Below are 23,339 nucleotides of genomic sequence, written 5' to 3' on the forward strand. Positions count from 1 at the left end.
CTTTGTTGTGTCGTTCTTCGCGATGGTGACGATCATCGCGGTTGGATCTTTCTTCGTGGCGGTCCCTCTCGCCTTTGCCCCTGTGATGGTGTCTATGCTCTCGGGGTTCTTCTTCGAACAAGTTGTTCACTGTTCTTTTCTGCTTCGGCTCGTCAGCGTGCCACGGTTTTGTATGGGACCTCTCGCTGCTTCGCGACTTCTTCTGCTCGTTCTTCTCCTCGAGCCTTCTCCTCTTCGCACGGTCGGATATGCAATATTCTTGCATTATCTCGAACAGCTTTGTGACTATCTTCGGCTTGCGCCGGGATATGTATTCTCCGCATGTTCCCAGGTTTATCCCCTTCACCACCGAATCGATGATGCTCTGGTCGGCAACATTTGGTGCTCTTGCGTGAAGCTTCATCACACTCAGAAGATATTCTTGCAAGGTCATGCTTCCTTGTCTTAGATCGTGAAAATCAAAAGATGTGACTTCATCGGGCCTCACGGCGCGGAAACTTGCACATAACTCGAGGTGAAGCTGTTTCCAAGACAGAATGGTTCCTGGTGGGATGTTTGCATACCATCGCTGCGCCAAGCCCTTCAATGCGAGGACGAGCGCCTTTGCTTTACACGCGGTGCCTCCTCCTGATGCTTCTATGGTGGCTTCGTATTTGAGGAGGAACTCTTCGGGGTCTGACTCCCCATCAAACTGCGGCAATATTGCTGGGTTGAGGCGATGAGGCCACTGCACCTCCTCCAGCTCTTCGGACAATGGTGATATTCTTTGATGCCTTCTTCGGTAATGCTCTTCGGCGTCTGACTCAGAGTGGTCAGAGATCTCTTCAACCGGCACGAACTTTGGGCGGAACCTTGGTGGTTCTTGTTGCCGTGGGTTGACCTTGATCATCTCCTTCTACGGTGGTGGTGGAGGAGGTGCCTGCAATTTCTCGAGCTGCAGCTGCTGGGCACGGAGCTTCTCCTGTATCGCCTTGCAGCGAAGCTCCTCCTCCCTCAACTTGTTGTACTGCTCTTGACGTTCTGCTTCGTTGAGCATGGTCTGCTTCCCCTTCGCTCTTGTCGTCATCTGTGGCTCCGAAGGTTCTGCTTCCAAGGCCTGCTGCTGAGCCCTTCGTGCCTCTTCGATGCGAGCATCGATGCGACGCATCGCCGCGATGTCTTCGGCTGAGACGCCGAGGTCTAGAAGGTTGACTTCAAGATGGCCATCTGCAAGGGCGTCGACAGAGACGCCGTCGCTACTAGTCCCGTTCGCCTGTGTTGCTGCCGCTTCGCCCTGCGAGGGTGTTGTCGTCGTTGTCGTCGTCGTGTCCTCCGAAGTGGCTCCAGTGGTTCCTCTCTTCTTCGTCGCTGCCATGTGGTGTATCGAACCGACGGGTGGGCGCCAAACTGTTGGTGGAGAGTGTCTCCGGGATGAACGGACACTACAATAGTAAGGGATAAGCACACAATTCAAGTAGTAATATTCTCTCTCTCTATTCAATGTGTTCCATCAATGAACATTACAGGGGGGTATTTATAGGTGGCGTTACGCCTCCAATGTACAATTACTCTTTTACACCCTTACAACGGTCATATACCCGGAATATTCTCGGACGTACACGTGATTTCCATATCACAGCATGGGTGCGGTACAGCTCAGAAGGGCTCACAACTCCAGGCGGCCCACTTCGTCCTGATTGACGAAGACCGTAGGGCCCACTGATTACTCCTCGTCACGACGCTTGTGTTGCCCGGTCTTCGCGTGTCTTCGTCTTCCGACCCGAAGATCCACGAAGACGGGCCATCTCCGTGCTTGCTCTTGGCATCGGCTTCATTGTTCCTGATGTCTTGTCTTCGCGTGCCTTCGGCGACCGGCCCGAAGGTGGTGTCCCCAACACCCCTGAACGCGGAAGCGACTCTCCTGACCTCTCTCAATTTCTCCTCCCCCAACAGTAGAAGAGGGCGAATCCGAGAGCTCCGGTCTCCGCCGACGAGGCCGTCCTCGCCTCCGATGGCCCCCGGGGCTTCGCGAGGTGATGGAGACCGCTGGCTCCTCGTCGGTCGGTGGTAGTCCTAGTAGGTCTAGGGTTAGGTTTCCGACGGCGTGGTCGAGGCGGCGGCGGCGGCGCATCCATGGAATAAGGTCCTCTCGTGCTCATCCTCGTCTCGGCGGTGCTCCTCTCTGACATCGGCGACGAGTGCGTGGAGGTGGTGCTCCCAGTGTGGAGCCCGTGTACAGGAGGTCTCTGCTGGCGGCTTCTCGGCCCGTGAGGGAGGTGAGTTCGCCGGCTTTTGATTGCGAGGGAGCGGAGGTTGCTGCGGGTGTTGTGGAAGCTAGGAGGATGGATTGGGCTCGGTTTCCCTACGACGGCTGTCGTCATCGGCAGCGAGCTTTCATCCATGGCCAGGAGGGCTCGGGGTGCGTCCCCGGCCGTTGGTCGTTCAGCGTGTGCTTCATCTCGTCCCTGGGGTCAGGTGTCCTTTACGGCTCTTTCCAAAGCCATGATGCGATGGGGCTTCTTCTGGCCTAGGGTGAGCGTCAACTGGAGTCGGCGGCGGTCTCCGGCAGTGGCGGACGGCGGCGGACTCTGGAGGATTCGATTTGCATAGGTTCCAAGGACTTTGTTGTATTTTCTTTGTTTCTTTGGGGGCTCCATGCAATTTGGGTGGGACAGCTGTCCTCTGTATCCTCTCTGGATGTATCTGTATTTGTACTGTTTCCTTAACTTTAATACAGATATGTTTGATAAAAAAAAGTCTTGTTCGTCTAGTCAGCGGTGCCTCTAGCGTGGCTTCAATCCTGTCCGCCATCCCCTTGGCAGAACATGCTGTGGGCGTGGCTGCCGTATAGCCACCCCAGTCAGCCACGGCTAGTGTCATTGCCTCATGAGGTGAGGTCAACGCTTCACTCGGATGGTCGTGGTTAAGGCCGCCTTTCCCCCGAACCTTTGATAGTGCGCGGCAGGCCCCACTTGCCCAGCACACCTCCCTCACTACTCTAGGCTTGATGATGAGGACGACGCGTTACAGCCCGTGCCATCGGTTTGACGGGGCGGCACAGAGGGTGTGAGCGTTGATTCATGGTGTCATGATGGCTCCCGCTGAGCAAGGGCGCGTGTCAGCGTGTGCCGGACTCCCGGTTTGTAGTCGATGCCCCTATTCCATTTGCCAGTTGTTGGGTATTCCACGATTCTAGCGCGCACGTTTTTCGATAAGAAAATCTCGCAACTAAATGATGTTTATTTGTAAAAAATTTTTAAAGATGGTATAATTTTTCGTGACGAATAATGACGGTAATTAATTTATGATTGGCTATAGTTATGCTACAGTAACCATCCTCTAATCACACGGTCAAAGACCTTATTAGATTCTTCAAGATCACTAGCGCAGGGGTTCTGGAATTGGTTTTGTAAGCTAGTTTTATTTGATACCGTAATTAACGGTTAAAATATTACTATTCATTAGTATACTACAAAACTAGCGCGAACGAAATAGGACGAGAATGTGTGAAGGCATGTGTGCGTCACGTTACTCTAGCGCATTTAATACTTTCCACCGGTTTGGTCTCACCATACCATCGCGGGTCGGGAGGTTGGATCTGGCCGTTGGAGGACGCATCCTCCCGAGCTCATGCATCCGCGAGGGGTCGGGAGGCTGCCGCGACCCTCGCTGGCGGGCGGTCTGACTCTCGCGTCACCGCATGTCATGCGGGTCCCGATGCTCAGTGTGCTTCAGGTTGTGTTTAGTTGTTTACATATAAATTTTTGCGTTGGAATCTTATTAATTTGAAGTACTAAATAAAGTCTATTTACAAATTTTTTTCATAGGTGGGTTGTAAATCGCGCGACGAATCTAATAATGCTAATTAATCTATGATTAATCCATAATTAGCGGATGATTATTGTAGCATCACTGTTGCAAATCATAGATTACGTAAGCTCATTAAATTCGTCTCGCGATTTACAGCCCATCCATACAAAAAGTTTTATAAATAAACTTCATTTAGTACTCCATGTATGTATGTCAACATTCGATGTGACGTTTTTTTTAAGCTTACGGGGTTTACGGGTAAAAATTTAAACAGTGCCTCAGTTCTTGGGCTCATCTTCCTAGGCCGGTTATCCGGTATTGGCCTGGCCTGGGACTCGTGATATCTTACCCTTTCACATCGTCATTTTTTTCATGACAAGAGTCCACGGCCCTTGCCATATCAAGCCCAATTATCGCACCGGTGTTGTATGCTAGCTTAGTACTAAGCGATCTGTGTGGTTGATATGCTGGCTGTAGACCAATAATTCGTCCTCCTAGGAGCAAAGTGAGAACAGTTGGACTAAACCTTAGTGTATGGACCAACATGTTCTCAAACCTGGTACATCAGGGGCAGGGCATGTACCATGCATTAAGTGTTTCGTGCGGCTCACTCTTCCTTTCTTGAGATTTCGAATTGTCGCGGTACCATGCATGTGGTTCGGTCATTTGGCGCATGGCTTGGGCAGGTAAGTAACGGGACCAGCTGCTTCATCTTTGCCGAAGCCAGTTGGAGGCTTTCTGCCAACGTGTTTAGCTCGCACCGGTATATAGCCGTATGCATTTGTAAAGACATCGATCACGTATGACCTCGGAAGAGACTTGAATGATGAAGCTTCTTCAGGAAACATGCTTGCTTAGTTGCTTGTTGAAACAAAACAATGGAACTGGCATGGGGAGACGCAGATGCAGATGCTATAGCCTACTATCTAGAGAGGTTATTCGTCAATCCAGTGGCTCCTGAATTTCAGAGCGTAATAAGCGAGCAGTTGGCATCGATCTCGTTTCTGCTTCAGATGATAATGGCATCTTTGCCAGTGGGCAGCAGCATCTTGCTTTCTCTGATGACGCTTCTCAGGAATGCAGCAGAGCTCTCTCAAGTTTTGATCAGAGACAGAAATCCATGGAGAGTCGTTGACGCCATGGACAATGTACGCCTCCACCACTAGCAGCAGTTCTACAGCAAGTTGAAGACCGCCTCTGCGAGTCTGCTCCGTGCCAAACTGCCAAGTCTTCGTCTCCGCCGCGCCGTGGCTGCTTCTTCGACCGAGACACCAACCAAGCGGCATCGAAGTCAAGGAACCGAACAACCCCCCGGCCCCTCCTGATGAGTTGATGTCGCAACAACAAAAACCAGCCTGATGTGACGATCGAGAGCCGCGCGCGCCTTGGAGTCTCAGAAGCAGTACTCTGAACCGCGTCTGAACTGCATCCGCCACAGCTCGACACGTAGTACTCTGAGCTGCATCGCTGATGACAAGGAGGAGCTTCCAAATTGCCGTCTACTGGCGCACCACTAGTTGGCACATGTAGCCGCCCGGACTTGCTTGCTTTGACATAGTAGCCGCGGCGGCCGGCCGGACAGAGATGTAGTATGTATATACACACACACACACACACACCCAGTGATCGATCTCTGCGACCATTAATCGTAGCAGCAGCAGCACAGGATAGGACGGAGAAGATGGCTGACTGGGGCCCGGTGCTGATCGCGGTGCTCTTCTTCGTGCTGCTCACGCCGGGGCTGCTGTTCCAGATCCCCGGCAGCAACAGGGGCATCCCGGAGTTCCACAGCATGCGCACCAGCGGCATGGCCATCTTCGTCCACACCCTCCTCTTCTTCGGCTTCTGCACCATCTTCATGGTCGCCGTCGGGGTCCACCTCTACGCCGACTAAGCCATCCTGCCAGCTAGTACCTAGGGTCCAGACGTCCAGCAAGTCCAAGCCCAAGGGACGACGAGCCATCAGTACGTCCTTCACCTCGCCGGCCGCCTGCTGTACCGTTGCTTCTCGGTTAGTCGACTGCAGGGCAACATTTTTTTCAGGCCGAGTTCTAAGGCTTCTAGCAACACTACTATGAGTGAACTGATACTAGAAAACATTTTTTTTCTAGAGTAAGTAAGCGTGGTCAATGCCAATTTTCGTCCCTGCTGTGTGTCTCTCTCCAAGTTTTTCTTTTCTTCGCATCTCCTATTCTTCGCTCTTCTGAACTCTGCCCAAGTGATCCAAACAATCCAATCTGCTGGCGTAAAAGATGCGTACAAAACTACAGTTAAACGAGCTGCCCCCACCAGATCAGCAACGCGCAAGGCGACGGATGTCACGGCACAGCACAGAGCCAAAGGGCCCCCAACCCAAGGCCACAAAACAAAAGCCTCGATGGATGAGGAGTGGGAGTGGAGCGGGGCAGGTCGCGGATGGATGCGCGACGGGCGGACCGGACGCACGGACACGGACATGAGGCGGGACGCGACGGCAACGTCCCACCCAACCCAACGCCGCGCGCATGATTGGTGGCAGGCAGGCAGGCGCCGCTGCTCCTGCAGCGCCGGTTTGGTTTGGTTTGCTTGGGGTCGGAGCAGGGGGTCGCCGTCGGCTTGCTTTAATACGCGGGGGAGCGGGCGCCTCCCCAGCGTCTGCCGAGAGAGTTCGGGAGGAGGAAGACGAGGCAAGAAGAAGAGGGTGAGGAGGGTCATCGGAGATGTCGGACTGGGGGCCGGTGGTGGTGGCGGTGGTGCTGTTCGTGCTGCTCTCGCCGGGGCTGCTGCTGCAGCTGCCGGCCAAGGGCGGCCGCCTCGTCGAGTTCGGCAACTTCCAGACCAGCGGTGCCTCCATCTTCGTCCACGCCATCATCTTCTTCGCCCTCACCGCCGTCTTCCTCATCGCCATCGGGGTCCACATCACCACCGACTAGCCGGCCGGCCGGCCTTAGCTGCCGAGCACCTCGTACGATACGGCAGCCTGTATGTGCATCAGTATTTGCAGATTGTAAATTTGTAACTGTACTGTACCCCTCGGCTAGCAGTTAAAGCGTTTATATATGCAGGGATTTGTAATCTTCTTATCAGACGGATTTTAAAACTATTGTACACTAGCCACTGAATTTCTTTCTGATCATGCTACTTGCTCCATTCCAATCAGATTGTTTACTTCAGTTCCACTCCAGTCATCCATCATACATTCCATACTACCAGTTAGGCAGTTACACAACTTGAAAATAACTCTAGATCCTTGGAGGATTAGACCTGCAAACCTGTCCAGCTAAGCAGAAGCTCACACCCATGTTTCCAGGCCTGGAAGCCTGAAACCAACTAGCACTCACGCCAGACAACCGAACAAATCTGAAGCTGTTCTCTATGCATGAATCGGAGACAGTATACATGGCACAAGAACCAAGCATCAGAAACCAACGCAAGATACCCTCCTTACAACGACTCCACCGCCGTTTCACAGCTCAAAAGTCCCCCCTCCATAGCAAACCGGCATGTTCCAGCTTGCAAGAACTCAGCTACAATTCATCCCAGGGCTTCCTTGTATCCCTATGACAACCACTGAACCACTCCCTCACTCCTACAGTAGCACATCGCATTGCACCGGATATACGTCAGAGTCCCGACCAAAAGGTAAACTAGCGATTCACAAACGGCGGCACGCAGAATGTGCTGAGCAGCTAGACGATCAGTAGGTCAGCAGGCTGAGAACACATTCAGAAGTTCAGTCACCTCCGGCTGCGCCTGGGAGATGGCGCCGCCTTCTTTTCCTCGACATACTGCGCGAATCTTACCCTCGGTCTCTGGGTTCCAATGACAAGTTAGAAACCATGCATCAGCTTTAGTGTGCCTGCCCGGTCAGGTCAAGTGCAACTAGGTGGTTCAGCAGTTTCAGGGTACAGCAACTACTTACAGGGATTCTGCAGTGGGAATTCAGATCCTCGAACATCTGCCGGCAACGTTCTCTGGCCACCTCTTCCACCCGAGACGCCTGTCTGCAAGCTGCTTGTGTCGACTCTCGCTGCAATTTCAAGCAAAGATAACAATTGAAGGATTTTGTAAACTTCAAATTTGTGATGAATATAAAACTGTAATTCAAGTGAGCAGACATCTTCAGACAGGGCAACACAAAAAAGTGCCATTCAAGAGTAAGAAAATGGAAACCTCTGGCTGGGAACAGGCCAAAGTTGTACCTAGTCACTTGAAGGCGTAAGGTTCCATTTCACATGTCCAAGTTCATGCTTACAAGTTGCACACAATTAGAATTTTTTCCCCCTAGGATTATTCAGACCTCATGCATGGCAAAACACAAATAGAAATGATTTGAAGATTGCAGCTAGGACATAGGTTTTACAATACATGTGCAGGTAGCGATGAATTTAGTATCGATTGTATCAGCTACAGTAAGGTTGACATCGTCTTCTCCAATGTCTGCACGTGATCAGTGACCAACAAGCTTAGTTCCAGTGACCAATGACAAATTATGATCCCTTATTACGGGAACAATTCTGGCTATGACATTGCTGGTGTGAAATGCATCCTTGTATTTATAGGATTGCCAAATAAAGATCTAGAAGTATTTCTATAGCTAAGCTTTCTTACTGCCTAAAGTATGCAAATGATAGTCCATGATAGGAAGAAACTCCATAGACGCAGAAGGCAAGTTACCTAGTTTTGTGAGTTATCTTGAAAATTATTCCAAAAGGCTACCAGATTCTACAATAACATTCTCTTTAGAAAAAATCTAGCATAACATATTCTAGGAGATGCTTATCCTGACCTTGAATATTCAGATTAGATGATACCACACAAGTCAATGTAAAAATACTAGTAAAGCATGGATAACATTTCTAAATATGGAACCTCATGACAAGGAAAAGAAACAAAAGGTGCAATGCAAGTAATTATGCTTACTTGGACAGCAGGCTTCTCGACTAGACTCCTAAGATTTGCCACCTCCTTCAATAAGTTACTTATTATATCATCTGCTTCTTGCATTTGCTTCCTAGAGAACTCAAAAGCTCGGTCAGCATGTAGACGAAACGTAGAGCAGTCCAAACACATGCAGATACCCTTGCACCCCCTTGGATGCCTCTTAAGTATTCCTTTCTTTGGAGAAAGCTTCTTAGGAGAATACTTATTAGGAGAAAGAGCTCCTTTTTCCATAGAATGAGTAGCACCACTTGGCTGGGATATGCCTGCTTTGCATCCCGATTCAGTGAGTGGAATACATCCAGACATTTCCTCTACTGATAAGGATCTGTCAATAGCACAAGGATCAGAAGACCTGCATATCATTTGTATGTCACAGTCAAGAAGCTGATCATCATGAGAAGCCACAGAATCCTCAGGATCTTGTGCACAACACCAATGCAACAATGGTCTCACGGTCTTGGTAGGGCTAACAAAACCAACATCATGACATCGTGAGTCTTTGGTTTGGCACTGCAGTACTTCAGCGAATTCAGCATTATCTTGCAGTTGTGCAGTCAGGGACTCCTTTGCGACACAGGGCTGAAGCTGCTCATTGGCAAGATCGTCAACCTTGTCTGAATTTTCTTCATCTCCATCTAAAGGTGATGGCTCTTCTTGTGTGGCCTTTTGCATGTCAGTCATCTCATTCTTCGAAGGAGAGATTTCTGATACAGCAGGCTGAAACTCCATGCTATCCAGAACATGGCTCCCATCTGACTTTACTACTTCATCTTGTACACTTCTTTTGACTTCATCTCTTTTGCACTCCTCTGGAGAATCCTCTGACACAGCAATCTGATGCTGACCACTTGCCTGGACATCATCCCCATCTGATATTAAATTACCCTCAGAAGTTACTGGGTCTTGACCTGAAGTCAAAGCTTCCTGCTGCAAGACATTTTGCGCTTCAGCTGCATCGTATTCTGGAGGAAAGGCTTTTGTAACGGCAGTCTGATGCTGCTTGTCATCAAGAAAACAATTTTTTTCAGCTTTTGGTGGCTCTGCTTCCATTCTTTCAACTTGAGCTCTGCTGCATTCCTGAGAAGTGTCATCAGAGAAAGCAAGATGCTGCTGCTGACTGGCAAAGATGCCATTATCATCTGACGCTAGTAGCCTTTCCTCTGCGACTCTTCGAATTTTGACCCTTTGACCTTCCTGAGAAGAGATTTCTGATACAGCAAGGCAAAATAGCACATTATAAGAAAAAACAAACTTTGTAAAGGTACCACATAATCTTGATGAACTGAACCCAGCAATCATCGTACCATTCTCCATGAGAAATGGCAGCATCCTTTTGTAGCTGAACGAGCTCGGATGATGAACAAACCTCGACCTCGTGCACCGGGCAAGCCACTGAAACACACAATCGCACTCTCCATTATTTCATACAGCAAACAGGGTCAATCTGAAGTTCTGAACATGGTTCGTGAACTGCTAATACGAGACGTGGTAACAACAAACTCACCGGCTTGCTGCTTGCAAGGTCATGAGGGACAGTGTTGGCCTCTTCCGTCACGTTGTTGCAGCCATCCTTCACCTCGGTGTCTCCTCCAGTCTTCACCACCACCGGCTCCACAGAATCCATGGCATCACATTCGAGGCGAGTCTCACCCAAAGGCTCATCAATCAACCGAGAGTCAGATCTGCTGAGCTCGTTCTTTGAGTGCACAGCCGCGCTGTCTGAGGGCACTTCCTTGTCGATTGAGCTATCTGAACCACGCAAGCACATACGCACGACGGCACGAGCATGGAGACGGCATATAAGAACAAAGTAACGGGAACCGGACCATACGGAGAAGACAAATCCGCGGGGAATCGGAGTCGGAGAGGGCGTTACCGTTCTTGGCCATCTCGTTGAGGAAAGGCAGCAGCCGCCTGTAGCCGAACGAGCCGGGGTCGCGCACGAGCTTGGACCGCGGGAGCACCTGACCCAGAGGGGAACCAAGACAATCAGACGCCGAAGTCCCAGAGCGCCAATGCAGGTAGGCACCGCCGCACCGGCACGGACAGATCGAGAAACCAGCACTGACTTACCGGCTTCCGGTCGAGGTCTTCGGCAGCGGCGGCGGCCGACGCGGCCTCCGGTGGCGTGCTCTCCACAGATCCGGACTTCACGGGTGCGGTGCACTCGGGGGAGGAGCCGACGGAACCGGCGGCGGGCGGGACGACGCGGCGGAGGCGGAGGTCCTTGACGGAGACGCCGCCGACGCCGCTGTGGAGGAGGAGCTCCGCGTGGCGGCGGGAGGTGACGCCGCCTAGGTGCGCGGCGCCGCGGGTTAGGTGGCCCGGCATGGTGGCTTCCTCCACACGCGCGCGCGCGCGCGCTCGCCTCGGGGTGTCGGCGTCTGACGGGGGGCTGTGAGATGGCGGGAGAGGAGAGAAGCCCAAGGAAGAGAGAAAATTAGAAGAGGCGGCGGCGGGTTTTGGCGGCAAAAACTGGGATCCATTGGCGCCAAAATAGTGGGGGCGGGAGAAGGGCGGGCTTTGCCAGGGCCCACCCGCCTCGTTTTTTTTTTTTGAAAGAACCCGCCTAGGGGGTTAGTCAGCCCGTTGGGCGGGAAACAACACGTCGGTCAGCCCGTTGGGCCATGATGCTCAATCTTTTCCCTTTTTTCTCATTTTCAATTTCTATTTCTTCTACTTGGTATATAAATAATTCCCTACTTTGGTATCAATTATGTCAAGATTCACAAATTTTTGTTCCTTCATATGCACCCAATCATCTCAGACTTAGCATTATCTATTTCAGAGAATTGGGTATGTTAGGACATTGAGAAATGGGTGTTAAAAGCAACTCCCTTGATTTTTACCTATTTCGAAAGCACACCACGTTTTTCTTATAAACATGTATCACCGATGGTGAACTCGAAGCGTGTGTAATAAGAACTTTTAACTTACGGACTCAAGTACAATGAGAATGTAAAAAAACACAACAAAAATCCGCATCCGCGTAGGAGAAAACCAGCACACAAAAAAACATGGTGCCAACGACATAATAATATCTAGGGCCGGCTAGGATGCGGTCAGGGGCGGATCCATGAAGAGGAGGAAGAAGAAAAGAAAGAGGAGGAAGAAGAAAAAGTGAGGAGGGAAGAAGAAGGAGGAAAAATTAGCCCCCCCTAGATTGAGATTCTAGATCCGCCACTGGGTGCGGTTAGACATTATTTACAACGTACGGGTTTTCGTCTGCGGCAACGCATAGGCATGTTTGTTAGTAATTCCAAACTAGTTATTAGGACATCGAAATAACTGGTTAATAAAAAGAATTATTAGAAAATGCTGTAATACCCTAAAGTCGCCGTTCGTCCGTCCATTTTCATAACAACAGAAGACCTTGAGTTTAGGGTACATGCACGTGCGTACGATGAGCTGTACATCTTCTGACTTCGCTAGTTATACATCTGGAGGTGGGTGCAATTGACTTAATTTTTTAATATTAGAAAGAGGATGGATGAACCGGTGCAAATTTCATAGAGATTTCTTGCGTATTAAATATAGTGACACATCAACATTTATGATGATATGGCAAGATAATTATAAAGAAAGAGAAGGAAGGAGTTTCATTCTACAGTGTTTACAATACTTGGAAATTAGTCAAAACTTGCATTGGAGGCTATAGAGTTTCATTTCATACAAATGTGCCCAATTACATACCTCTCAATTAAATGCTATGACTAGTCTACGAAATTGTGAAATGAAACTCTGCATTGGGGGATCTTGTTTTATTCGCAAACTCAAATGTATTTAGATGATATGTCATTTTATGAAATCATGCAATGAAATTGTGCACTGAGAACAATCTCACTAGAGATGCTTATTTGATCCCCCCAGTCAAGCTGTTGACGGCTCTGTCTCGAGCCCGAACCCGAACGGGAACAGGGGATCGTAGTGCGCGTCGCCGGCGTTCATCGGCAGCTGCTCCACCGACCGGAACCACGTCCTCGCCAGCTTCCCGGTGAACCCGTAGTCCCCGAACAGCACGTCGCTGACGCCCTGCCCCTCCGTCCCCGGCAGCCACGCCGCCACCAGCGCGTCCACGGCGCCCACGAACGACTCCACCGCCAGCGGCCGCCCGGACACGAGGACCACGGCGCACCTGATGCCGCCGCCGCACACGGCCCGGATCACGCCAGGCCCGGGCGCCGGGACGGTCAGGTTGAGGTTGTTGCCGAACGACTCGGCGTACGGCGGCTCGCCGACGATGACGACGGCGTAGTCGCACCGGCCCGCGTTCCGCCGGACGAAGCCGGCGTCGGGGTTCTCGGAGTAGACCGCCTCCGTGCCGCGGCCCACGGCGCGCCTGATGCCGTCGAGGATCGTGGTCAAGGCGGTGAGGTTGTTCCCGCCCTCGCCCTGCCAGGTGATGGTCCAGCCGCCGCACTGGTAGCCGAGGTTGTCGGCATGGCTGCCGGCGACCAGGATGCTGCCTGCCTTCTTGGGCAGCGGCAGCAGCGGTCCCTCGCCGTCCTTGCCGTTCTTGAGCAGGACGAGGGACCTGCGCACGGCCTCCCGCGCCAGCTCCCGATGCTCCGCCTTGCCCAGCTCGCCAGCGAGGCTGGGGTCGCCGTAGGGGCTCTCGAAGAGGCCCATGGTGAACTTGACCCGGAGGATCCGGCGCACGGCATCGTCAGGTCGTCGATGAACTCGGTGTAGATGTAGGGGATCATGACCTGAATCGCAACTCACATGTGTGCGTTCGTTAGTCTCTCCTGAATGAAGCATATGAATTCACCGGAGCAATTCTAGTTACCATGTCAATGCCGGCGAGGATCCCCAGCTTGACGGACGTGATGTAGTTGGCATGTTCAGGGCTCGTCATCTTATCGAGTCCTCGCCAATCCGAGATCACAAACCCCTGAAAGATCACATGGAAAACTTCACTGAAAAATTCGAAAAAGTAGAAGAACGAATTAACCAGCATTTGTCCAAATTCAATTCTTTTCTGAAGTGCAAGGCATTGTCATCTTTTGGTGAATAAATTTGAACCAACCCTGAAGCGGAGCCTGGTCTTGAGGAAGTCGGTGACGAGGAAGTGGTTGGCGTGCATCTTGACCCCGTTCCAGCTGGAGAACGAGACCATCACGGTGGAGACGCCCCGGATGACGGCGCTGTAGTAGGGCGGCATGTGGACGGCGAGCAGCTCGTGGAAGGAGGCCACCGTGTCGTTCTCGTTGATGCCCCTGGCCGTGCCGCCGTCGCCGACGTAGTGCTTGGAGCACGCCGCCACGTTGCGCTGCCCGGCGACGAAGAGCGCGCCCCGGCGGCCGCCCGCCGGGATCTCGCCCTGCAGCCCGGAGACGACGGACGTCATCTGCTGCACCAGCTTGGGGTCCTCGCTGAAGCTCTCGTAGCACCGGCCCCACCTTGGGTCCCTGCAGACCTGTCGATAGAAAAAAAACAGAGGTGAAAGGTCGTTTATATTTTTTTAATCTGATTAAGGATCGTTAATTATTCTGCTTGTTCATTTGATGCACACTTTGGCTAACTTGCATTCTCAAGGTTAGTTCAGGGAGTACGTAACGTACCGCAACGCATGGAGCGAAGACGTAGGGGATGCCGGTGGCCCTGACCTCCAGTGCTGTTGCTGCTCCAATCTTCTTTACTAGCTCCGGGTCTCTGATGATTCAGGTAAATCGAAAGTTTAGGGTTGAATGTTGCGTAATTTCGTCTATGACTGCCAGTAATCGCTGAGATTTTCAGAACCGCCCTCTCAGCAGTGAAGTGTAGGTACTGTGTATGTTAACTCGTCTAACTTTGACTAAATTTATGGGAAAAATATATTAACATCTATGGTAACAAATAAATAATTACAGTCAGGCCCGGCTTACAGGGAGGGCAGGCGGGGCGACCGCCCAGGGCCCATGAAATAGAGGACCCAAAATTAAGTATGCAGTAGGTACTAAGTAGTACTAATATTTGGTTCAAAACCTAACTCAAAGGATAGAGCAAAGCACATACCAAATAGCTATACACGCAAGCAAACAGGTTTTGGACTTCCCTTCCGTCGCCCTGCCACGCGACCGCGCCGTGATTGGCGATCGATCGCGAGTTCACCGACCGGCGGCCGCCAGAGTTCGCACGCTCGCCCGCCCGCCGATGCGACGGCACATGCCCAGGCACCGCGGTCCACGCGACTGCACGGCGGCGTCAGCGAGCATCCGCTCCTACTGCGTAGCCTGCATCTCAGCGTCTGCCGCCTGCTGGTTTGCGTGTTGCTGCCTGCTGCTCTGATCTAGATGCTAGTTCGCTAGCACTACCGCACTAGTGCTCCACTGCGAGCTCTCCCTCTCCTACCAGGTAATGACTATTGACTAATGATTATGACTAATGAGCCGTAAGTTTTGTTAGGTTCTCAATTTCTAATTCAATGTATTTATTGAATATGTTAGATGTTGCCTTCGATGCAGTTGTTGGGTGCTCAGAAAAGAAATAAATGAAAACGAGAAGAGCAATTGATTGAATCGCGGAGGGGTGCTCTACATATTTTTTTTCCAGTAGAGTAATGCTGAAGTTATTGTAGTTTGGTTCTTATTTGAGGTCATCATAATTCACATCATCCTTATAGTAGTTTCATGTTTCTATCATTTTAGTTTGTAACATTGACATTATTCTTCACTTAAATTACATATATTGGTAGAATTCCTATCTTCTTTTAATCACCATCTCAAATAAAAAAAATAGTTGGCCTAAAGGGTCCATAATATGTGGATCGCCCTAGGGCCTTTGAAAACTATGAGCCGGTCCTGATTACAGTACGAAGGAATATATATATATAGTAGCTCTATTTAGTACCCTAGGTATGGAATAAGGTATTCTGTATCTGAGCCAACTCGCGTACCCGATCCGTCGCTCCACCCGAACCCACCTCGCTGATCCGCCGCTCCGGTTTCGCATCCGGTTCGCCCGGCCCGCGTCGCCCCACACACCACACCCCCACCCCCACTACCACCACTAGCAGCACCACCGCCGCCGAGCCCAGCACTCGCTCGGATTTCTGTTCACGGCGGCGCCCAGTCGCCCACCCAATCCCGGCACCCAGTCGCCGCTCCCTCCCCCAGACGCGCTCCCAATCCCGGCGGCCAGCTCGGATTTCTGTTCCTGGCGGCGCCGCACTACCCTGCCGTCGGCGGGCTTCCCATCGGCGAACCTCGGGCCGTCTCCGCGAAGGGCTGCGCGGCCGGCCCCCGTCCCGCCCCGGCGAGCTGCAACCTCAGGAGAAGCTAGCCCGATTGCGCCGCTGTACAGCCGAGAAAAACTGGTGCGTGACCACGGCGACCGCTGCGGTGACGGAGTTGTTGGCGGGCGGGGACGGCGGCGTGACCTCGGCGGACGCCGAGTCCTTATGATCCCGCATGGATGGCTAGGTGCTGGTCTCCGTGTGGTCAGCCTCTCCTCCTCGACTAGCTCTTGGCACGATGGCGGCAGGTTCGTACCCCATTTTTCCTGCGGAAGCCTTGATTTTCCTTGCCAGTTCCCCTTCGGATCACGGTCGACTGCAACGGAATCGCATTTACGGCGTTCTTTCTCAGTGGGGCGTGGTTCCAATTCCTCCCGTTATCCATGGATTTCCCCAACGCAAGGTGCCCTCTTTTTTTCTCCCGCATTTCTGTTGATTTTGATTGATTTACTGCGTTGGTAGGAGGATCTATGCAGGTAGTCGAGCATTATTGGCCATCCATTGTTGCAATCTCATAGTCGCCACTTAGGATTTCTTCTAGTCGGCTGCACCCACATGGGATTTATGCTGTCTCTGCAGGGATGACGAGAATGATTCAGTTACCGACGCCTATCCGCAACCAACGAGTTGCAGGAGACTAGCAGGCGCTCGACAATGTGTTGTGAAGTCCCAGACCTGTCCGCCTCCAAGGCTCCAACACGAACGCAGTGTGCAGAGCACCTCTGTCGAGATTTCGGGAGCAGGACGTCTTCTTGCAAACTTCTAGGCGCTGAGGTAGATTTCTAACTGGTTCAGTGTGGTTTCCAATTGTTGTAAGACTGTACCAGCTGTTGTTCATTTGTTTGGGCTCTTGGATAAGATGGATTCAGCAAATCGTTATCTTCTTGGTATTTATTTTTGTTGACAACTAATTCAAGTTTGCAGTAAAGAGTGGGTCGAGAAGTGTAGATCCCATAGTTTGCTGGCTAAAGGATGCTTGTTCTTCATACAAGAACTAGATGTTGTTTGTTGGCTGAGAGATACCTGTTCAGATAACTAGAGCTTTAATTCCTTTTTGCTAATAAACTAATTGATGACTTTTCTGTGTGAATATGACTAGATGAGTTCTTGTTCCGTACTCAGATATGCAACTTATTTTTGTTCAGAGATGTAAATGTTCACATATGCATGCTTCTTAGTTGTTAGTGCCTGATATGGATTCACCCGAAAGATGCTGAATTGCTGATCTGATTTGCTAATCCAATTTTGGTGCTAGGTGAAGACCTGCTTTGGTTTGATAGCCTGATATGAGTTAATATGTTTGGATCAATATATTTTCGTAATTATTCTAGATGTTCTGAAGCTTTGGCCCACTATACATTTCGTTTCGTGAATATTGATACTAGTTTGCCTGATCAATGCCTTGTTCTATGTGAAATGCTTATAGTATGCCTGATTGGTTTCGTCTTTCGTATTTAATCCCTGGTGTTGTGAGTTGCTTTCTCTTGCACTTCTCCTGCTGATTTGGACTGTATAATTTGTTGATAAATTCCCAAGTCTGCAGCCAGTTCGTGCACCTGAGTATATCCTGTCTATGGGGTTTGTTGCAACACAATTCCAATCTACTTAATAATAGTTTTGCTCTTATGTAATACGTATAGGCTGTCTTTAACCTGCATATACTAATAATTCCGAGCTCTTATGCAGATTGCAATATGCATGCTGGTAACCTGCACGTGAGATGGTTGATTGGCTAGATAGTTTCTGATTTCCTTTTTGTTTATTGTTCTGCCAAATTGTAAAAACAGGGTCAATGAAATAGCAAAATGCATTGAGTTTTTATCGTGTGCTCGGTTTAAATATGGTGAATGGAATTGCAAAATGTACTCAGTTTTAGATTGAAATTGAGATCAATCAATCACAAAATCACTATATTCAATTTGTATTTTCATATATGCAAATTTGTTTTGTCATAAGAGAACTAACTTGGTGTTAGTTTGCATAGAATTGAAGTTTTTATGATTGCACATGCTTCAGCGACAAATCTTTATGGTATGATAGAAAATGGTTACGGTTTTACTCAATGACGTGAACGATCATCCCAGCTGGAATTAAGATATTTTCTTTCTCTAGAATGAGAATATTATATGTTTTTACCAAAAATGGCGTGCTAACAAAATTTTTTACATCAGTCCTTCAACTTCACACCAACAGTGAAAGGTATTATTCCTCAGAAAACATTGGAATCGTCGTATACCAGCAGTTGCACTGGTGTACGGATCTTCCAGGCCGCGGAAGTCGCCCAGACTGCCAGGGTCACCATATATGGCTAACGGTTCCATAATGTTGAGCGATTCAACAAGTGCGTGCATGGGAAAAGAAAACCAGGCGCTAGCCGCTAGGCCCACCGGCCCACGGACGTGCGCGTCCCTCACGCAAGAAAATCGGACGCGCTCACTCGTGTGGGTGCTGCTGCGGGGCGCCAGGAGACGGAGCGCGCGCGTGCACGGGTCGGGGCGTCGGGCGGCTCGGGTATTGAATAGCTATTCCGTACCTAGGGTATGGAATAGCGGTATATATATATGGTGAGGATGAAGGCATATATTTGGTGTTGTCAGGGGCAAGGCTAGCCAAGAATATCATCGGGATCATCTCTGTTACACGACATGGTGAATCCTGAATCCAAACAGTGATTTTTCTAAGATGTTTAGGTCAACTGACCCTAACAAATAGGGCTGGCTTCGTCCCTGAATATTGTAGAAGTTGGCGTATTTTTATACCAAATTGTTTCAACTTCTGAGCCTTGATTTAGACAAAACTAAGACCTACAGCTGGAGCAGTTCTTTTTAGTGTACTTCCAAGTACCATTAGAAAAACTTTTTTAGTAGGAGTAACACTATCGATGCAGGCAGTCAATAAGGTCAACTCTTCTTGACGCCAAGCATTGAAACGTGGACCATTGGGAATCTTGGCTCTTATTACAACACCCCGATCATTTGACAAAGCTTCTTCATGATGAAATCATTTCTGGATTGAAGATACTTGTCCATACTTCAAATCTTGATAGTTTCATAAATATGCAAGTGTTTGTAAATTTATACTTTTAAAATTTAACAAGATAGACTCATTCACTATTAAATTATTGGAAAAAGTTCCATTTATATCCTCGAACTATCATAAAAATTGTCGGGTCTGTCTGTGACAGTAACGGAAGGAATGGATACGCGCAAAATGGCTATTAACGCGCAAATAATGTCTAAAAGGTTAATTTGCAAGATGGTAGTAAATTGAATCACGAATGACACCTGGTGCAGCCAAGGCCGACGTTGTGCGGGAAGACGGTGGCCTTGTAGACGTTGCCGTGGCCGTGGACGGCGTCGATGCCATAGAGCATGGGGATCCCGAGGCGCGTGGACATAGCCGCCCGCTGCATCCCGTTGACCATGTTGACCCACGCCTCCGCCGGAGCCTGCGGCGCCGGCACGCTGCCTCCGCCGCTGACCACGCTCCCTGCACACGCACCTCGATCGTCATTGCTCCCGCTGCCGCCCGCCGCCTTCGAACTTCTTCATCACGCGCACGCTGCACGGACGTACCTACGAAGTAGCCGCGGACGACGTCGGCAGTGGCGTTCTCGCGCTCGATCTGCGACATCTGGCCGATCTTCTCGGCGAGCGTCATCCGGCGCAGCAGGTCGTCGATCCGCCGGTTCTGCGGCTGCCTCGGGTCCTTGTACAGGAACTCCTCCCCTCCTCCTCCTCCTCCTCCTCCTCCGGCGGCCGCCGCCATTGCCGCCGGCGCGCCGCACCCGCACAGCACCAGCAGCAAGAACACGGCGGCAGTGCCAGTGGTCGTGGCCAGGACCGCGCTGCAGCTCCCACCAGCTCCCGGGACCCCCATGGCTCAGCTCAGATGCTCTGGCTGACTGACTGACTGTCTGCCTCTTCACCTGCAGCAGTGAAAAGGACACCCACAGCCTCTGTTCAAAAACACACACGCACAGCTGATGAGCAAGCTGAGCTCGAGCTCGGCTGGTACTTATGGACAGGTTTAGGGGCCAACGCAAGGCTTAGTTGTTCATACAAAAAGGTTTGTTTGGGTGATGATCTCGTAGGAGCACGTTGCTCTGCATCGGAGATTGAAGGCGCACGGTGTTCAGTCTTCAGAAGTCCTGCATCCGGAGACAGGGTCCTGGGTTCTTGCGTTTCTTATAGGTACTCCGCTATAGTTGACCATTAGGCCCGAGGCCTGTGGGCCGGCCCGAAGCACGAGATTTGGGCCCGATACAAGGCCCGGCCCGGCACGAAGTCAATCGGGCCCGGGCCGGCCCGTCACCGGCGTCATGCCGTGCCTGGGCTGTGCCTCAGTCACGTGGGCCGGCCCGGCACGAATAAAACCTGCTAACTCCCCACCTCCCAAATCTGACCCATCAATAGAAATCTCTACCACTCCAGCCCAATAGCCCATGAATATATACATCACCAAACCCTAACTCCACACCTCTCTCTCCTCACCCCTCCTCTCCCTACCTCCCCCGCGGCGGCGGCGCGCCGGCGCCTGCGCCTCCCCTTCCCTCCCCGCGGCGCTCGGCCGCCCGGCGCCCGCACCTCCTTCCCTTCCCCGCAACAACGACGCGCCACCCGCACCCCCCTCCTTTCCCCGCGGCGGCCGGCCTGCTCTACTCTCGTCCGGCGTCCACACCTCGTCTCCCTTTCCCGCGGCATGGATGGGGGCGGCGGCAAGGCGGCTCTGCGCGCTCGGGACGACGGCGAGGCGGCAGCAGCCCGGGCTGCGGACGGTGGCGAGGCGGCGGCCGTGTGCGCTAGGACGCCGGCGGGGCGGAGACCGCACGGGCTGCGGACGGTGGCGAGGCAGCGGCTGCGCTAGCTGGGGATGGCGGCGCGGCGGCGGTCGTACGGGCTGGAGACGGCGGCGAGGCAAGGCCGCGCGTGCGGCCAGGGGATGGCGGCGACGCCTGCGAGGCATGGCCGGCGGCGGAATCGGCAGGACGACGGCGGCACGCCGTGCCGGCGTGCTAATCGGGCTGGGCCGGCATGGTAAATGGGCCTTCGTGCCGTGCCCGGGCCCAGACCTTCGGCACGTGGGCCGGCCCGGCACGGAACAAATAATTAAACGGGCCAATCGTGCCGGGCCTAATCGGGCTGGGCCTAAGTCGGGCCCGGGCCGTGCCGGCCCATTGGCCAACTATATACTCCGCTGAGACCACGCCTATGATAACACCAACTTGGTCTCGCTGTACCCCCGCTTCGACGAGAAGTTTACATGCCACAACCACAAGCAACCAGTGGACATTTATGTACTGCTTGATCCATCAGTACGCAGGATTTCTGTACAGTATATACACTGTCCTGTCCGTTAGGAGGGGAAGAAACTAGCCGTTTGCTGTTCAGAGCAACAGGTTAACAGTTGCATACTCTTGCTCCTAGCCCTACGGCTTTGATTGCTCCGTCACCACCACCAAATGAACATATTAATCTGTTTGAGCTTCTCCAGTCTCCACCTCCCCTTAGGCCCTTAAGTATCTATAGAAGCTAAATGTATCTGAAAGCGTCGGTGTAGGGGGTGTCCGTGTGCACAGTAGAGCTGGGATTTGGGACATGCCGTTTTTTTACGGGCTACCATCAGGGTTAACCTTACCGACCGGTCCGGCCAAACCGGCGCGGTCCGGTACCGGTATACCGGTCCGGTTTGGCCGGAAACCGGTCGGTACCGGTGGAATTCAAATTTGAATTCAAATTTTGCAGTTCAACTGGTTCGTACCGGTATACCGGTCGGTTTGACTGGTAATCGGCCAAATTTAATTTTTTTTTTGTTTAAATTCAAATGCCCGCAAAGTATATTAAATGAATGTTTGTATAACATGTTTTAGTCTAAATGAACCCTCCAATCATTTTTTGTACTACTTTTACATTGTATTTGTATACTTTTGTATGCACGTTTTTTTGTTTAACTTCAAATCCCCGCAAACTATACTAAATGAACGATTTTTTGAGAAAATTTTACACCATTAGATTCGTCGCACCTTGAAGTATTTTTAGGAATTTTTTTTAGAATTTTTCATTTTTTTGAATTTAATTTTGAATCTTGAATTTGGGCCGGTTTGGTACCGGTCCAAACCGGAACCGGGCCGGACGGGTTTGACCGGGGACCGGTTCCCACCGGTTTGGTGAACCCTGGCTACCATACGATCTTTGGGCACAATATGAAGCACGGCACGACATGAAATATTTTGGACCGTACCAACACAAAAATGCGGCCCAAAATGAGAGTCATATCGTGCCTAGGATCTCAAGACAATATGTTGTATGGCACAGCCCGTATTTTGGGTCGTGCTTGGACCGGCACAACAAAAAAATAGCCCATCCTGCAAGTAGCACTCTAATATACATTTGTAATAGTTAATCTTCCTTTTTAACTACCAACCATAATGGAAGGATATATTCATCGAAAAAAATCCCGTAATTTTCGTACCATACATACTTTATGTACTTCCTAATTGCAATAATAATGTTTCTCCATCGGTGCATATAGGTCCTGTTTGGTTCCAAACTTTTTTCAGAAGTCCCTATCACATCAAAAGGAATCTTACTATTTTATATTATTAAATAAAATCTGTTTATAAATGTTTTTTTGACAGCTGAGTGCTTTTTCGCGAGACGAATCTAATGAGCCTAATTAATTCATAATTTGCTACAGTGATGCTGCAGTAACCATTCGCTAATCATAGATTAAGATACATCATTAGATTCGTCTCGCAGTTTAGCCCCAGGGTTCTGCAGTTAGTTTTATAATTAACCTTTATTTAATACTTCTAAATACTAAAAAGTCCCTGGGACTTTTTTAAGTCCCTGTTCCAAAACACTCTCATAGAATCCTACTGCAAGTATCTGGAGGGTCGTGCTCGGACCGGCACGTTACAGAGACGTGACGACGTGCCGTGGACCGTTTTTGGATTTGGTAAAAGACTTATCGTGGCAACACAGCACGGCACGGCACAATATGACAAATGTGTCTAGAAATCTATATCCGACAAAGTACGAGCCACGAGAGGGCGCGGCTGGCACGACACGGCCCAAGTCCTAGCTCTACTAGACACCCTGAAGCACATGGGTAAGAGAGGAGGAACAGCAAGCTCCAGCGGCAGCCAAGCTGTCCACGGATCTCGGCATTGATTGGACTCGCCTGATCTGCGAGTTTCCATGGCTTTCTTTGCCCGTGCTGCCGCCACCGCTGACTTTGATTGCATCCCGGTGTGCGTTGCACTGTTGATCTGATTGTTCAGTTCAGAGGGAAACGGAGCAGACTAGCATGGCTGCAAGCATGGGAGGCGGCGCAAGCGTTCTCTGATCCCGATCTGTACGTGGACGAGAGAAGATCCGTTCAAAAGGACGCATCAGCCATCACAAGCCGT

General features: G+C 50.8%; 3 protein-coding genes, 1 long non-coding RNA gene and 1 pseudogene across 6 annotated transcripts; 3 read left to right on the plus strand and 2 right to left on the minus strand.

The window, feature by feature from the left end:
* The first annotated feature begins 5,238 nt into the window (after positions 1 to 5,238).
* LOC120676560 lies at positions 5,239 to 6,017 on the plus strand. Its single transcript, XM_039957894.1, has one exon. It carries the CDS (start codon positions 5,381 to 5,383, stop codon positions 5,681 to 5,683), a length of 303 nt encoding a protein of 100 aa, XP_039813828.1. The 5' UTR covers positions 5,239 to 5,380; the 3' UTR covers positions 5,684 to 6,017.
* Positions 6,018 to 6,281: 264 nt separating this feature from the next.
* Positions 6,282 to 6,924, plus strand: LOC120676562. Its single transcript, XM_039957896.1, has one exon. It carries the CDS (start codon positions 6,489 to 6,491, stop codon positions 6,699 to 6,701), a length of 213 nt encoding a protein of 70 aa, XP_039813830.1. The 5' UTR covers positions 6,282 to 6,488; the 3' UTR covers positions 6,702 to 6,924.
* Positions 6,925 to 7,125: 201 nt separating this feature from the next.
* On the minus strand, positions 7,126 to 11,127 carry LOC120676469. 2 transcript variants are annotated; one of them, XM_039957767.1, is made up of 7 exons: positions 10,786 to 11,125; positions 10,589 to 10,676; positions 10,217 to 10,461; positions 10,017 to 10,104; positions 8,692 to 9,920; positions 7,691 to 7,798; positions 7,126 to 7,580 (listed from the first exon to the last, which is right to left on the minus strand). In XM_039957767.1, the coding sequence occupies exons 1-7, from the start codon at positions 11,041 to 11,043 to the stop codon at positions 7,506 to 7,508; spliced, it is 2,091 nt and encodes a 696-aa protein (XP_039813701.1). In that variant the 5' UTR covers positions 11,044 to 11,125; the 3' UTR covers positions 7,126 to 7,505. The 2 variants fall into 2 exon arrangements, with proteins under 2 accessions (XP_039813701.1, XP_039813702.1); XM_039957768.1 differs by lacking the exon at positions 7,126 to 7,580 and adding an exon at positions 8,137 to 8,208 and having other exon boundaries at positions 7,710 to 7,798; positions 10,786 to 11,127.
* A 1,158-nt stretch (positions 11,128 to 12,285) lies between these two features.
* Positions 12,286 to 19,833, minus strand: LOC120676473 (annotated as a pseudogene).
* LOC120676577 lies at positions 15,684 to 17,841 on the plus strand. 2 transcript variants are annotated; one of them, XR_005675892.1, is made up of 3 exons: positions 15,686 to 16,331; positions 16,508 to 16,702; positions 17,615 to 17,841. It is a non-coding gene; the product is annotated as an uncharacterized LOC120676577 (long non-coding RNA). The 2 variants fall into 2 exon arrangements; XR_005675891.1 differs by having other exon boundaries at positions 15,684 to 16,331; positions 16,508 to 17,836.
* Positions 19,834 to 23,339: the final 3,506 nt, after the last annotated feature.

The sequence above is a fragment of the Panicum virgatum genome, chromosome 5N (genome assembly GCF_016808335.1).
Source record: "Panicum virgatum strain AP13 chromosome 5N, P.virgatum_v5, whole genome shotgun sequence".
Taxonomy (NCBI): Eukaryota; Viridiplantae; Streptophyta; class Magnoliopsida; order Poales; family Poaceae; genus Panicum; species Panicum virgatum.